General features: G+C 62.2%; 1 protein-coding gene across 4 annotated transcripts in view; it reads left to right on the top strand.

Moving 5' to 3' along the window:
• The window catches only part of COL18A1 (collagen type XVIII alpha 1 chain), a 40,976-nt gene extending 28,075 nt beyond the window's left edge, over window positions 1-12,901 (top strand). For 3 of the 4 annotated variants that reach the window (XM_087732453.1, XM_087732452.1, XM_087732450.1), the window contains 40 exons: window positions 2,101-2,184; window positions 2,278-2,337; window positions 2,520-2,658; window positions 2,778-2,881; window positions 2,970-2,996; window positions 3,093-3,263; window positions 3,373-3,399; window positions 3,494-3,556; window positions 3,663-3,749; window positions 3,908-3,961; window positions 4,036-4,185; window positions 4,335-4,397; window positions 4,611-4,655; window positions 5,618-5,758; window positions 5,845-5,916; window positions 6,032-6,058; window positions 6,188-6,232; window positions 6,378-6,440; window positions 6,856-6,891; window positions 6,957-7,046; window positions 7,230-7,259; window positions 7,366-7,392; window positions 7,615-7,677; window positions 7,830-7,904; window positions 7,998-8,033; window positions 8,156-8,209; window positions 8,404-8,478; window positions 8,697-8,768; window positions 8,979-9,021; window positions 9,161-9,223; window positions 9,321-9,364; window positions 9,472-9,594; window positions 9,688-9,832; window positions 9,974-10,047; window positions 10,128-10,256; window positions 10,440-10,475; window positions 10,580-10,852; window positions 10,936-11,133; window positions 11,324-11,439; window positions 11,533-12,901. In XM_087732453.1, the coding sequence (XP_087588579.1) occupies window positions 2,101-2,184; window positions 2,278-2,337; window positions 2,520-2,658; window positions 2,778-2,881; window positions 2,970-2,996; window positions 3,093-3,263; window positions 3,373-3,399; window positions 3,494-3,556; window positions 3,663-3,749; window positions 3,908-3,961; window positions 4,036-4,185; window positions 4,335-4,397; window positions 4,611-4,655; window positions 5,618-5,758; window positions 5,845-5,916; window positions 6,032-6,058; window positions 6,188-6,232; window positions 6,378-6,440; window positions 6,856-6,891; window positions 6,957-7,046; window positions 7,230-7,259; window positions 7,366-7,392; window positions 7,615-7,677; window positions 7,830-7,904; window positions 7,998-8,033; window positions 8,156-8,209; window positions 8,404-8,478; window positions 8,697-8,768; window positions 8,979-9,021; window positions 9,161-9,223; window positions 9,321-9,364; window positions 9,472-9,594; window positions 9,688-9,832; window positions 9,974-10,047; window positions 10,128-10,256; window positions 10,440-10,475; window positions 10,580-10,852; window positions 10,936-11,133; window positions 11,324-11,439; window positions 11,533-11,746 (3,438 nt within the window). In that variant the 3' untranslated portion in view covers window positions 11,747-12,901. The remainder of the gene's footprint in view (window positions 1-2,100; window positions 2,185-2,277; window positions 2,338-2,519; window positions 2,659-2,777; window positions 2,882-2,969; window positions 2,997-3,092; window positions 3,264-3,372; window positions 3,400-3,493; window positions 3,557-3,662; window positions 3,750-3,907; window positions 3,962-4,035; window positions 4,186-4,334; window positions 4,398-4,610; window positions 4,656-5,617; window positions 5,759-5,844; window positions 5,917-6,031; window positions 6,059-6,187; window positions 6,233-6,377; window positions 6,441-6,855; window positions 6,892-6,956; window positions 7,047-7,229; window positions 7,260-7,365; window positions 7,393-7,614; window positions 7,678-7,829; window positions 7,905-7,997; window positions 8,034-8,155; window positions 8,210-8,403; window positions 8,479-8,696; window positions 8,769-8,978; window positions 9,022-9,160; window positions 9,224-9,320; window positions 9,365-9,471; window positions 9,595-9,687; window positions 9,833-9,973; window positions 10,048-10,127; window positions 10,257-10,439; window positions 10,476-10,579; window positions 10,853-10,935; window positions 11,134-11,323; window positions 11,440-11,532) is intronic. The other variant, XM_087732451.1, reaches the window with a different exon arrangement.
• The last annotated feature ends 74 nt before the right edge of the window (window positions 12,902-12,975 follow it).

The raw sequence follows: 12,975 nt of genomic DNA, 5'->3' as shown, positions 1-12,975 counted from the left end.
ATTGATGGGCTGGGGACCAGTTTGTGCCGGGATTTGGGTTGGTCCCTTTTGCTCTTGAAGAGCAATTTTTTGCTCTTGAATCTGCTGGGAGGGCCAGGTCATGGCCGTGGAGGAACTCCTCTCCCCAGCTGGAGAGGGTTTGGCACCAGTTGGAAGGCAAAGCAACAGCTCGAAGCAGAGCAAAGCACTCCTGCCTTTCTAGCATATGATGTTCCCGAGCTTGCCAAACACCTGATCCCACCTCCCACCCCCGGTTTTCCCACGGGGAATAGCTGGCCATTGAGGGATGGAGGCTGACTGCCTCGGCCAGCCGAGATGGGAGCAGGGAGCACGGGCTTGGATGTCTCCTTGGCATCTGACTGCCATTCCATCTGACTGTATTTCCATCGCCGACCAGCCCAGGCTTGCATTATCTAGAACTAACAGGGCGTCAAGCTGATTAAAATCTGGCCCTCAGTCAAGCCGCGAGACAAGCTGCTCATGGGGAGCTGGAGGGCTGCTGGTGGGCTCCCAGCTGGCATCTGTGCTTCTTCCCAAGTTGCTTTTGTGTCACTGGGATGAAACCTGAAGGGGTGAAGCCTGCAGGTAATGCAGAAGCCCCTGGGACAGCAGATATCAAGGGGGTTACTGTAAATGGGGTCTCAGTGGGGGTCTGGCAGGAAGGTTGGTTTGCAGCTGGATGCATGATAAGACCTACAGTGCTGCTGCCCCCTTTATTGGGGCAAAAGGGCTGCAAAGGGCCTGTATAACCATCCCTCATGGGAATGCCTTGGTTCAGGGCTGGAACCAGATTATTTCTGATGCCTCTAGCAAGCCCCAGGACCAGGAAGGCCAGGCTGGAGTGTTGCATTTATCAAAGCTTGTGCTTGATGCTGGTGCTCAGCGGGGAGGAGAGGGATGGATTAGAGCCGGCTGTCACCAGGGCAGCCAGCTGGAGGAGGTCACAACGCACCTCGGGGGCATTTGCTTGTGGGAGGGATTTATATATATATATTTATGATATAGATATAAAAATAAAATATATTTATAATATATTTATTATATATCTATAATATAATGTATTTATAATATATTCATATTATAATATCACAGCCAGCCTGGCTGAACTGCAACTGCCCCTGATTCTTGTTTTCTTAAACCCATTGTGTTTCCTGAGCGCGGCTCTTTCCTGGCTGTGGTGTGCTGTGCTTCCAAGAGAGCCCAACTATTGTTTTAGGTGTCTTGCCCAGAGAAGAGACACCAAGCAGGAGGTATCTGCCTTCTCTGAGCTCGCTTCCCAGCATGGTCCCCGGCACCTTCCCACCAAGATCAGAGGGATGGGCAGCATCCCATCCTGGCAGCATCCCATCCCAGCAGTGTCCCCATGCCCCATCCCAGCAGCAAGGACCTGGGCTGGGTGAGATGCGCTGGGTGACCCCGCTCGCTGTGGGAGCCGTGAGATTCAGGGTGGTAGCCACACACCCTCCCCGGTCAATACAGGGATGCTTCCCTCCCGGGCAGTGCAGGTAGCTTGGCTGCGGGGGTTTGTCTGGAGGCAGCAGCCTTAGGAAGGAATTTGTGGCAGTTACTTGTATAAACAAGCAGTTTGGATGCACACAGTGCTTGCAAAACCCAAATAAATGATAAGGAAGTGCAGATTAGCCTAAGAAATACAAAACCAGGGCTGCAGTGGACTGGGACCTGCCAGCGGCCCTTGCTTGCGGCAGAGAAGCTGTCTGCAGCAGGGAAGCCCTCTGGAGATGGGGAATGAGGACCACGGACAAAGCGTTGCTGTCTGGCTGGCCAGATCCTGGCCGCCACATCTGCTTGGCCGGCCTGGTGCTGCTGCTGGCACAGGGCTTTTCCCCATGGCTTGCCGAGCCATGCTGGTGGCGCTGGGGACCGGGGCTGCAAGGCTAAACCTCGCTGTGCCTGGACATGGATGTTCAAATGGGAAGCACTGTCCACACCGGGCGAAAGAGCCTGATGTACGCAGGGCACTCAGGGATGTGATGGCTGGGTGGCAGAGCAGGTCACATCACACTGCGGGGTGGCTCGTGGCATGTGTCTGTCCATGGTGCATGCCCATCTGTGGCAGCCCTCAATGTGGTTTCCCTCCAGGGGGTGATTGCCGACTTGAAGCTGCAAGGGGACCCACGGGCAGCCGAGCGCCAGTGTGAGGAAGAGGAGGATGACACTGAGGAGGTGAGCGCTGGAAGCCCGTCTGGGGCAGGCTGGGGGGCTGCTGTCCCAATGCTCCCGGCTGACCCCTGTCCCCTTTTTGCCGGGCAAATGCAGGTCTCTGGTGATTTTGGCAGCGGGGCAGAAGGTGGACACCAAACCTTGGGGAAAGACAGGGTGAGTTAGTGCCCGCGGGTGTTGCACTCAGTGGCAGGACCCCAAGATTTTAGGGATGAGGAGGGCTGCGTGCCCTCCGTGGTCGAGGTCCCGGGATGCCCGATGGTGTCCCAGCACCTGTCCCTTTTGAGAGGGCGCCAGGAGGTGAACAGCACTGCAGTGTCCCCTTATTGTTGGCACAGGGTGTTCCGGGACTGGTGGATGCTGTCCCTGTCACCTCTCCCCCTGTGGCAGTGGGCAGCGGGCCGAGGAGCGGCGGGGGCTCCCCGCAGCAAGCCGAGAGGACCAGAGGAGAGGAGACACTGCAGGTCTCCACAGGAGGTAATGCCGACAGCAGCATCCCCTTCCCCGCCATGCCAGCTGGCCGTGGGGCACACCAGTGGGGATGTGGCGGGGTGATTGTCCCCGAGCATGACCGGGTCCCTTTTCCCTTTCCACAGGCACCGGCCCCAAAGGCGAAAAGGGGGAGAAGGGTGAGCGTGGCCTGAAAGGGGACTCAGGGACCGGCAGCATCATGGGTACAGGCAGTGTCAAGGGTGAAAAGGTGGGTGAGAGGGGGGATCCCAGGGGCTCGAGGATGCCACTGACCTGACCATGTTTGACACCTGCTTCTCTTTGTTTCTGTCCCTCAGGGGGAGAAAGGAGAACTGGGCGTTAAGGTGAGCATCTCAGGGGGAGCTGGGGCAAAGCCATGCCTGCCTGGGCTGCCACCCCTGGGGATGTGCCACCCATCCCCATTTCTGTCCGCTCCCCAGGGCAGTGCTGGATTTGGCTACCCGGGCTCCAAGGGCCAGAAAGGGGAGCCGGGCGATCCTGGCCCCCCCGGGACCCTCTCACATCACACCGACGGCTTGGTGGTGGAGCAAGTCACCGGTCCCCCAGGGCTGCCGGGGAAGGACGGAGCCCCTGGCAGGGACGGCGAGCCTGTGAGTCAAGCCCCCCACCCCTTGGGTATCCCCTCTCCCCCACCCCTGCCTGCTTGCCTGCCTGCCTGCCTGCCTGCACACTGACCTCTCCCCTCTCTGCCATCCCTAGGGTGATCCCGGCGAGGATGGCAAACCTGTAAGTGGCGGGGGGGGGGGATGTGGCAGGGCAATGGGTGCCAGCCACCCCCTTGCCTCGCTGCCTGCTGACCCCCCACTGCTCCCCTTCGCAGGGTGATATGGGACCACAGGGGTTCCCCGGGATGCCAGGGGAGCCCGGTCTGAAGGGGGAGAAGGTGAGTGCCAGTGCTGGTGTGGGGGGATAGCACACGCTGCTGCCCCCCCGTCCTCTCACCAGCGGCTGGGCTACGCTTGCAAACCACGCTCTCTCCTCTGTGCCAGGGTGACCCAGGCGTGGGGCCAAGGGGACCCCCTGGACCACCTGGTCCCCCAGGACCACCAGGACCCTCCTCCAAGCATGACAAACTGGTAGGTGCCCCCTGGGACATGGGTTTGGAGGGGGGAGGCATGGGGGAGGCATGGAGGAGTGGGATGCTGCCACCAGGCCCCAGGCAGCATCCCTGCGCCGCTGAGCACCCCAGCCCTGGCTGTCGGTGTCTGACATCACCCTTCTGCTTCTCCCCCAGACCTTCATCGACATGGAGGGCTCTGGTTTCGGCGGCGACCTGGAGAGCCTGCGGGTGAGTGCAGGTCCCCTCCTGCCAGCAGGGAGTGGGGGGACATGCTCAGCCATCATCCTCTCCTTCTCTTGTAGGGTCCCCGAGGGCCACCCGGTCCTCCAGGGCCACCCGGTGTGCCTGGTTTGCCAGGGGAACCAGGACGGTTTGGGATGAACCGCACAGACCTGCCAGGACCTCCAGGGCTGCCGGGCAGGGATGGGACCCCTGGGCCCCCGGGACCAGTGGTAAGTGTATGGGGTGGCCAAGGGGACACAACCCAGGGCCACCCCGTGGTGGTGGGGCCGTAACTGCCTCCTGTGGTGGTGAGGGGCTCCGTGCCCACCAGCCCCACAGGGTTTCCCTGCGCTGGAGCCAGCTCCTGGGCATCTTGCAGGGTCCTCAGGGTCCTCCTGGAAGAGACGGGGCGGCTGGGCAGCCGGGGCCGAAAGGAGAGCGGGTGAGTGTCCCCTGTCCTATGTCCCCTGGGAGCACATCATGGCTCCCCCGTGGGGCAGCTGGCACCCCGGGGGGCCACAGCAGCTGATGCTCGGTCCCCTGGCACATCTCTGGGAGGTCCCAGCTTCCTCCATCCCCAGACTGGAGAGCATCAACCTGCTCTTGGAGCAAGGCAGCTTCTTCACACCCACTTCTCCTTCCTCCTCCTCCCCAGGGTGATGTGGGTGACCTCGGCCTCCCCGGTGCACCGGGACCCAAGGTACTGTGCCTGGAGCAGGTTTCTCTGCAGGGGGTCATTGCAGACTGGAGGCAGGGATGCTGCTCAGGGGGCCACCTCGTGCCAAAGCGGGGAGGGGGATGCTGGCATTTGGGTTCCTCCCAGAGCAGAGCAGTACTGTGGCTCGAGTGTGTGTGGAGCCGCCGCCCACCCCCGGGATGCTCCCACCACCCTTGCTTGGCTTTGGTCCAGGTACTGCTGCCTCCAGAAGTGAGCAGGCAAGGCAAAGCAGGTGTTTCAAGGCACGGAAGAGGGTTTGCTGGGGGGGTTTTGGGTGCCCGCACCCCCCTGGGAAACACCTCATCTTCTGCGCATTACTCTTCTGCCTGCCTGCACAAGCTTCTTTCTGCCCCACATTCCCAAGGGTGGAAGCGAAGGCTTGCTGGGATGCGCATGATCACCCTCCCCTCCCTCAGGGGCCAGGATGCCTCTTAGGATGACCCATCCATCGCAGCCTGAGCTGGGGGCAAGAGCCTCAAGAGTTAAGGTTTATTAACGCTGCCGATACTGAGAGGGTAGATGGGGTGGCAGTGGGTGTAAGGACTGATCCTGCCACTTGGAGACCCATAGCAAAGTGCAAGGGTGCCTGTGAGCATCTCCCCTCGGTGCTGAGTTCTGCCGCTGCATCGAAGCTGGCAATGCATGCAAAAAAAAAAAAAAAAATCCCATTTATGATTTTAGACGAGCCTCTGGTGGCCACTGTGCACATCGCACAGGGAGCCAGGGCCATGCGAGGACAGCCAGGACGAGGAAAGCTGGAGCTGGGCGATGCCCTGTCCCACAAAGCCCCTCTGCCCTGGAGACAGGGAAGCATCCATGCCCTGTCCCAGGGGGCGGTTTGGGGATGTGGGAGGGGATGGGCTGCTTCCCACTTGCAGGCTCCAGGCAGGGACCATTGCCACCTCATCCCATCTGTCCCCTTTTTTTTCTTCTCTCCTTTGCAGGGCAGCAAGGGAGAAATGGGACCAGCAGGAGCCCCAGGAGAAATGGGGTTAGCTGGCCTTCCTGGGCCCATTGGACCCCGAGGGCAGCCAGGGCCCCCTGGTCTCCCGGGACCACCAGGGCCAGGCTACGAGGCTGGATTTGTAAGTGATCACCCCTGTGATGGGGGGGTGGGATAAACTGGACTGGGGGACAGATGCAGCTCAGCCCCTTCTCTCCTCCTGCCTAGGGTGACATGGAGGGCTCAGGGCTGCCATTCGCCGCCAGCTCCCCTGGCTCACCCGGACCTGAAGGACCACAGGTAACTCTGCTCTTGCTCCTTCCCTCCCCTCCATCCTGGGCTTCCCAGGGCATCCTCTGCCATTGTGTCCCCTGCCATTACCCCACACTCATAGCCCCCTTCTTGTTGCTTGCAGGGGGTGCCGGGACTGCCAGGAGTGAAGGTGAGGAGACCTTCAAATGCCTTCCTTGCCCTTTAATGCAGCCAGCTGCAGGAGCCTGGCTCCATCCTTGCAGTATGGCCACAGGCAGCTCGTGGGGATGCTCCTGCTCTGACAACTCTTTCCTTGCAGGGGGAGGTCGGCAGCCCTGGGCAGCCCGGCTTGCCAGGACCAAAGGTAGGAGCACTGAGAGGTCAGGGCGGGCTGTGTGTGAGCCTCTGGGGTTGGTGGGCTGCTGGGGAGGACCCCTGTGCTCCCCAACCTGGGGCTGTTGGGAGGATGCTCTGTACTGCATCTCACCCTTTCCCGCACCTTGTTGCAGGGAGATGCTGGTGTGCCCGGTGTGGACGGCCGCCCTGGACTGGAGGGCTTCCCCGGACCGCAGGTAGGAGCATTGGTCCCCCCTTTCCAGAAGCACCCCCTCCCTCCAGGCAGGGCACCCTTGCATGCTGCAGGGCCACTTGCAGCAGCTCCGTCCCCACCAGCCAAAATCCATCCCAGAAGCCAAAATCCACCCCCCCGTGCCTTCGGCTGTTCCTCTGCTCTGGGACCAGGCTCACCATGTGCCGGGGGTGCCTACGCTGCTTGGGACCCCATATGTATCAGCTTGCCACTCTGCTCGCCATCAGCTCCGCCCAAAAGTGTCCCACCCTGGCTCACTGCCTGGGCCTTACGGCAGGGAGGGTGGCCTGAAAAGTTTTACTGAGCTGCAGGCAGGAGAGGGTCTTCACCTGTGAGCCAGGGTCCAGCTGTCTGTGGTGCCAAATGGGAAGCTCACCCCTGCCTGCTCCTCCTTCCAGGGACCCAAAGGTGACAGAGGCAGCCCTGGTGAGAAGGTAGGTGCCGCTGGGCTGGGGACAGGGACCGGTCCGCCCTGGGGCTGATGGCTTGTGTCTTCCAGGGCGATCGAGGCCAAGATGGTGTGGGGCTGCCTGGCCCCCCTGGTCCACCTGGTCCCCCTGGACAGGTCATCACTGTCTCGAGTGAAGATGTAAGTGATGGGTCCTGGCTTCACTGCAGCTTGGGGGTGCTAAAATGGGGGTGGGGGGGGGGGGGTGGGGAAGGGGCCTGCCCAGCACCCATCATGCGGGGGGACCAAGAGAGACTTCTCCAGGAGCTCTGACCTCTTCAGAGCAAAGATTAGGGTGAAAAACCTTGTTTTGTCTTCTTCCAGAAGTCTTTGGCGGCTTTGCCCGGTCCAGAGGTAGGTGCCCCCCTGCCACCCGCAACCCCTGGCAGTGCCCAGAGGGCACCGGGGTTCTTGGAAAGAGGGGGTTTGCTCATACAAGCAGCTCTGCTTCTTTCTGCAGGGTAGACCGGGTCACGCCGGCTTCCCGGTGAGTTGGTGGCGGGGCTGGGGACCACAGGGGTGGCACTGGTGCCCGCAGTGGGGCATGGGGCAGTGCCTGGGCACCAGAAACGGGAGTCAGAATGAAAGCTCTGGGCATGCTTTGGTGAAACCTCTGGTTGCTGATCCTGCTGCAGCAATGCCAGGGTGGTCATTGGGGTCTGCTCTTGGTTGGTCGGAGCTGATATGGGCTCTGCGCTCCTCCCTCCAGGGACCAGTGGGACCGAAAGGAGAGCGGGGATCATCTGGTCCCCAGGGCTCCCCAGGCTCGAAGGTAACTGCTCCAGGCCAGCTCCACTCTGTGGGGTGGTCACGCTCCTGGTCCCCAATCCTGCCTGACCACCAGGTCCCAGTGGTGATGCCAGCCCTGCCATGGGAGGGACCCTGGTCCCTCCATCTCCCCTCGCGCCTCCTCCTCTCTTGCAGGGAGAGAAGGGGGAGCCTGGCGTCATCATCAGCCCTGATGGGACCGTGGTCACTGCAAAGGTGAAAGGAGAAAAGGTGGGTGTGCCACGGGAACTGGGGGCATGTCCCCATGCGACGGATGCCAGGTGGTCCTGGTGGTGATGCCCTTTCTGTCTCCACTGTCTGCAGGGGGAGCCAGGGCTGCAGGGACCGATGGGACCCTCGGTAAGTCACCATCGCTGTCCTCCTCGTATCCCACAGGGAGGGATGGAGCTGATCCAGGGCAGAGGGGGATGGGGGGTGCCCCCACTCTGAGCACCCCCATCCTCGTCTTCTCTCCCCTCCAGGGTCCCCAGGGACGAGCAGGGATGAAAGGAGAGATCGGCTTTCCGGGCAGACCTGTAAGACCCTCTCCCGGTTTGTTTGTCCCCTCGGCCATCACCTCCTCCACCGCGTCCCCCCCACTTGGTTTGCATGTCTTGCACCCACTGAACCCCAAACCCCATCGTGTCCCTGCGGTGCCGAGGGGTGGGGTGATTCCGGGGTGCCAGCAGTGATTCCAGGGACGAGGCTCATCTGTGCTGCTCATCCACAGGGACGTCCCGGCATGAACGGGCTGAAGGGCGAGAAGGGTGACCCCGTGGATGTCAGTAGCGTGCTGGGCTTGCGGGTGAGCACTGCTGCAGTCCCTCCGGGCTGCTGGCCCAGCCGATGGGGACACACACACTGAGGATCTCCCTGGGGACCTAAATCCCTCTGGCAAAGGGCACATGCCTCCCTCTCTCAAGAGCTGGTTGCCCCTCTGGGGCAGGGCATGGCCCTGGTGTCCCCCTGCCATGGGGACTGTCCACTTTGCAGGACCCTGACTCATCTTCTCTCCCACCACAGGGTCCCCCAGGACCCCCAGGCCCCCCAGGGCCCCCTGGGCCGCCTGGCAGCATTGTCTACGACAACAGCAATGTGAGTAACAACACGGTCACTGTGATGAGGAGAGCTGAGGGCTGGTGACCGGTTTGCCCCAGTGCCCGCTGCTTGGCTGGAGGGGACGGGGGACACTCCGGTGGCATCCTGGCCAGGGCTGGCATGTGGGGCTGCCATCAGCATCACATCAAGGTGGGGGTCCCTGAGGATGCTGCCGTCTCTGCAGCTGCTTCCTTTGCATCCCCGCAGGCCTTCAGCGACTCCAGCCATCCTGCGCTGCCAGCCTTCCCTGGTAAGGGGGTGTCCCTCTCCCAGCCTCCTCGGGGCAGTTCAAGGACCCCCACCAAGGCTGGCGGGGGGACACAGAACCCCCTCCATTAAAACCAGGATGCTGCAGTACTGAGATGGCCTCTCTCTGCTGCTCCCCACAGGTTTCCACCAGTTTCCAGGACAAAAGGGAGAGAAAGGCGATGCCGGAGCCCCGGGACCCCCAGGTGGGTGACCCATCCCTGCAGGCAGAGGGCAGGCCGGGGGTGGCTTGTGCCCACCCCAGCTCTCCTCTCCCCTCTTCTCCCCTCTCCCTTTCCACAGGCCACTTCCCCTACGACCTGAGTCACTTCAGTGCTAACCTGCGGGTAAGCCCTTTGCCCGCCAGCAGCAGCTCACAGAGCCGGCACCTGGCACGGTTTGGGGTACTGGGGTGCACCCTGGCTGCTTACCCTAAGACTGTGCCATCCTGCAGGGTGACAAAGGGGAGGCAGGTCCCAAGGGCGAGAAGGGCGAGCCAGGCAGCACCCCGCTCTATGGTCCCAGCATCTCCGGGCTGCCAGGGCCTCCGGGGCCCCAGGGCTATCCTGGACTGCCGGTGAGTACACCACAGCATGGGGGATGAGGGGGGCATGGGGAGGGCAGCATCCCTGGGTGCTTTGCTCCAGGGATGTTCTCTCACACTGCCTAGGGTCCCAAGGGGGACAGTATCGTTGGGCCACCGGGGCCTCCCGGACCTCAGGGCCCCCCCGGTATCGGATATGAGGGGCGGCAGGGCCCCCCCGGCCCTCCTGGCCCCCCTGGTCCACCCTCCTTCCCAGGCCCCCACAGACAAGGTGAGTACCTGTGCCCCTGCAGGGAGAGGCCTGCTAACCCTGCATCTCTCCCTGCACCCCCTGTATCCCTCTCTACACCCCCTGCGCCCCTCCACATGCCCCGTGCTGCAGCACTCTCCATCTCACCCTTCTTCCTCCCAGCTATCAGCATCCCTGGACCCCCTGGGCCACCGGGACCCCCTGGACCACCAGGCACCAGCGGGACATCCTTGGGGGTGAGTTGGGGCTCTGGACAGGGGGTTACCCGCGGGCTGGCTGGACAAGCCCTGAGCTGCCCGTTGGGCTGTGCCCGCAGCTGCACACCCTGCCGACCTACCAGGCGATGCTGAGTGCCGCACACGAGCTGCCCGAGGGCTGCCTCGTCTTCCTGACCGACCGGCAAGAGCTCTACGTCCGCTTGCGTGGGGGCTTCCGCCGGGTGCTGGTGAGTTGGGGGGTGCGAGGGGGGCACCCCATCTTGGGTTGCACTGCCCGGCTCTGAGGGGATGCAGGCAGCATCACCCTGGGGTTTCAGTGGCATCTTTTGGGGATGCTCGGGCTTCCCCCCACCCTTGCACAAGAAAGAGGAGGAGGGGTGGCTGGGATCTGATGTGCCATGTACTTGCAGCTGGAGGAGCACACCCTGGTTCCCAGCTCAGCTCTGGTGAGTCCCCTGTCCCCCATCCCCGTCGCCATCCCCATCCCTAACCATCCCAATCCCTGCCCAAGACAGCACCAACCCTCTGCCTGTCTCTCCCCCCTCCCCAGGACAATGAGGTGTATGACAAGCTCCCCAGCGTCCACTACGCCGGCCCCCAGCCCCCCCTCCAGCCCCACGGACCTCTGCACCCCCTCCGCAACCACAGCCCCCCTCCCACCGCCCGACCCTGGCGCGGGGATGAGGTGGTGGCCAACCAGCACCACCTGCCTGAACAACCCCTGCTCCACCACCAGCATGAACTCCTCAACAGCTACTACATCCACCGCCGGCCGGATCCAGCCCCCGTGGCCGCCCACGTGCACGAGGACTTCCAGCCCGCCGTGAGTGCTGCGTTCCGGCCAAGGGGAGGCAATGATGGTGGCCAAAGCTGTGTACCTCAATCCTTGTTGTCCCCTCTTGGCAGCTTCACCTGGTGGCCCTGAACGCCCCGCTGAGCGGTGGCATGCGTGGTATCAGGGGCGCTGACTTCCAGTGCTTCCAGCAAGCCCGGCAGGTCGGGCTGACCGGCACCTTCCGCGCCTTCCTCTCCTCCCGCCTTCAGGACCTCTACAGCATCGTGCGCAGGGCCGACCGCGCCACCGTGCCAATCGTCAACCTCCGGGTATGTGTGTCCTTTCCTGAGACCCCACAAGCTCCAAGGGACGCAGAGCATCCCAGAGCACCCATCCATCTGCACGTCAGTGACCATGGAGCATCCCCTCCCTGGGGGCTGCCGGGGCTCGGACCTCCTGTGATGCTCTCAGGGAGCAGGCAGGGCTGACCTCCCCCCTCTTTTTCCACCCCCGCATCAGGACGAAGTGCTCTTCAGTAACTGGGAAGCCCTTTTCACGGGCAGCGGGGCCCCGCTGCGAGCTGGTGCCCGCATCCTCTCCTTTGACGGCCGAGATGTCCTGAGGGATGCAGGATGGTGAGCATGGGATCGAGTGATGGGGAAGGAGGGGAGATGGGGGTCTGGACTGCGGTAGGGGCAGCAGCATCCCCCTGCCTTTCTCCTTTCCAGGCCGCAGAAGAGCATGTGGCACGGCTCGGATGCCAAGGGCCGGCGCTTGCCCGAGAGCTACTGTGAGACGTGGCGGACAGAGGAGCGCACTGCCACTGGCCAGGCTTCTTCGCTGGGCTCCGGCAAGCTGCTGGAGCAGGTGGCCAGCAGCTGCCAGCATGCCTTCATTGTCCTCTGCATCGAGAACAGCTTCATGACTGCTGCCAAAAAGTGACACCCCCCTGTCCCCCACCCCGTCCCCTGGGTACCTCACATCTCCCCGGGGAGGGTCGAGCCAGCCTGCACCCCAGCACCCCCGTGGTTCTCAGCCCTCCATCTCCTGCCCTTGCCCCGCAGGATTTTCTTCTCCCGCAGACCTGAAGCCAAAGAATATTACCATCGCCCCTGCCCTGGGTCGGCAGGGGCTCACGTCCCACTCTGGGGCAGGGCAGCCATGGGCTGGCTGCCTTCCTCCTCCTCCTCTCGCTCCATTTCTCTTCTAACCCCTGATATTTAACCACTTCAGCTTGCATCCACCACCCACTTGGATGCTCTTTTTGGGGTGGCTGGGCAGGAGGATGCTCGGCAGGGAGATTTCAGCACGGCCACGCGGTGTGCCCTCCTGGAAAGCCTTGGAGGGGTTTCTCTGACACCCCCCCCCCGCCCAGCCCTGCTCTGTCCTCACCAGGAGCTCAGGGCCAGACCCAAATCCCCACTGCTGGGGCCACGGGGTCTTCTCCAGCCAAAACCCTGGCATCCCACCAAGCAAGGGACCATCCTATGGCAGTGCCGGGGCTCCCCCCGAGATGGTCTCCATCCTCCCCAGGTAAGGACCATCCCACCCAGCCTCCAATAATCATCCTCACCTCCACCCCCTGGCCAGCAGCTCATGAGTCCTGGGGGGGGTCTGGTCCCCCCCATCCCCGCTGCGCCCCTCACTCCGGGTACAGCCACACCCAGGCCAGCACGGGGACCGAGGCAATGGGGAGGCCCCAGCGTGGGGCCAGGCGTGCCCTTGGTGTGTGTTTACGAGGGTGTGCGTGTTGAACATGCATGGTACCGAGGGCAGGCACTGCCATCAACCCCCTTCCCCGTGCCACCCTTGCAGCGCTCTAAGGGCCAAGGCGCAACAAAGCTGGTTTGAATTGGTGTGGGCAAATCCAAGGTGCTAAAAAACAAAAAAGAAAGAAAAAAAGGTAAATCCGTACCTAGCTTTTTATTATTGTATGGAAATTATTACCATAAAAGCTGTGCGAGTCACACGTATTTCTTACAGTCTACTGTATTTTGTGTAATTAATGCAGCCTGTGGATCTTTTTTTTTTGTTTGTTTGTGTGTCCTATAAACCATTTTCTAAAGGCACTGAATAAAGACACGTTATCCTCTTGTAGCCTGGCTCCGCACGATGATGGGCAGCTGGTGGCTGGGAGACCCCCCCGGACTCCATCCGTACCCCTGTGTAGT

Source organism: Nipponia nippon, unplaced genomic scaffold (assembly GCF_047370975.1).
Source record: "Nipponia nippon isolate SJK-2023a ecotype South Korea unplaced genomic scaffold, ASM4737097v1 scaffold_5, whole genome shotgun sequence".
NCBI classification, from domain to species: domain Eukaryota; kingdom Metazoa; phylum Chordata; class Aves; order Pelecaniformes; family Threskiornithidae; genus Nipponia; species Nipponia nippon.
Note: the sequence above shows the minus strand (reverse complement) of the source record. Positions and strands in the feature narration are given on the sequence as shown.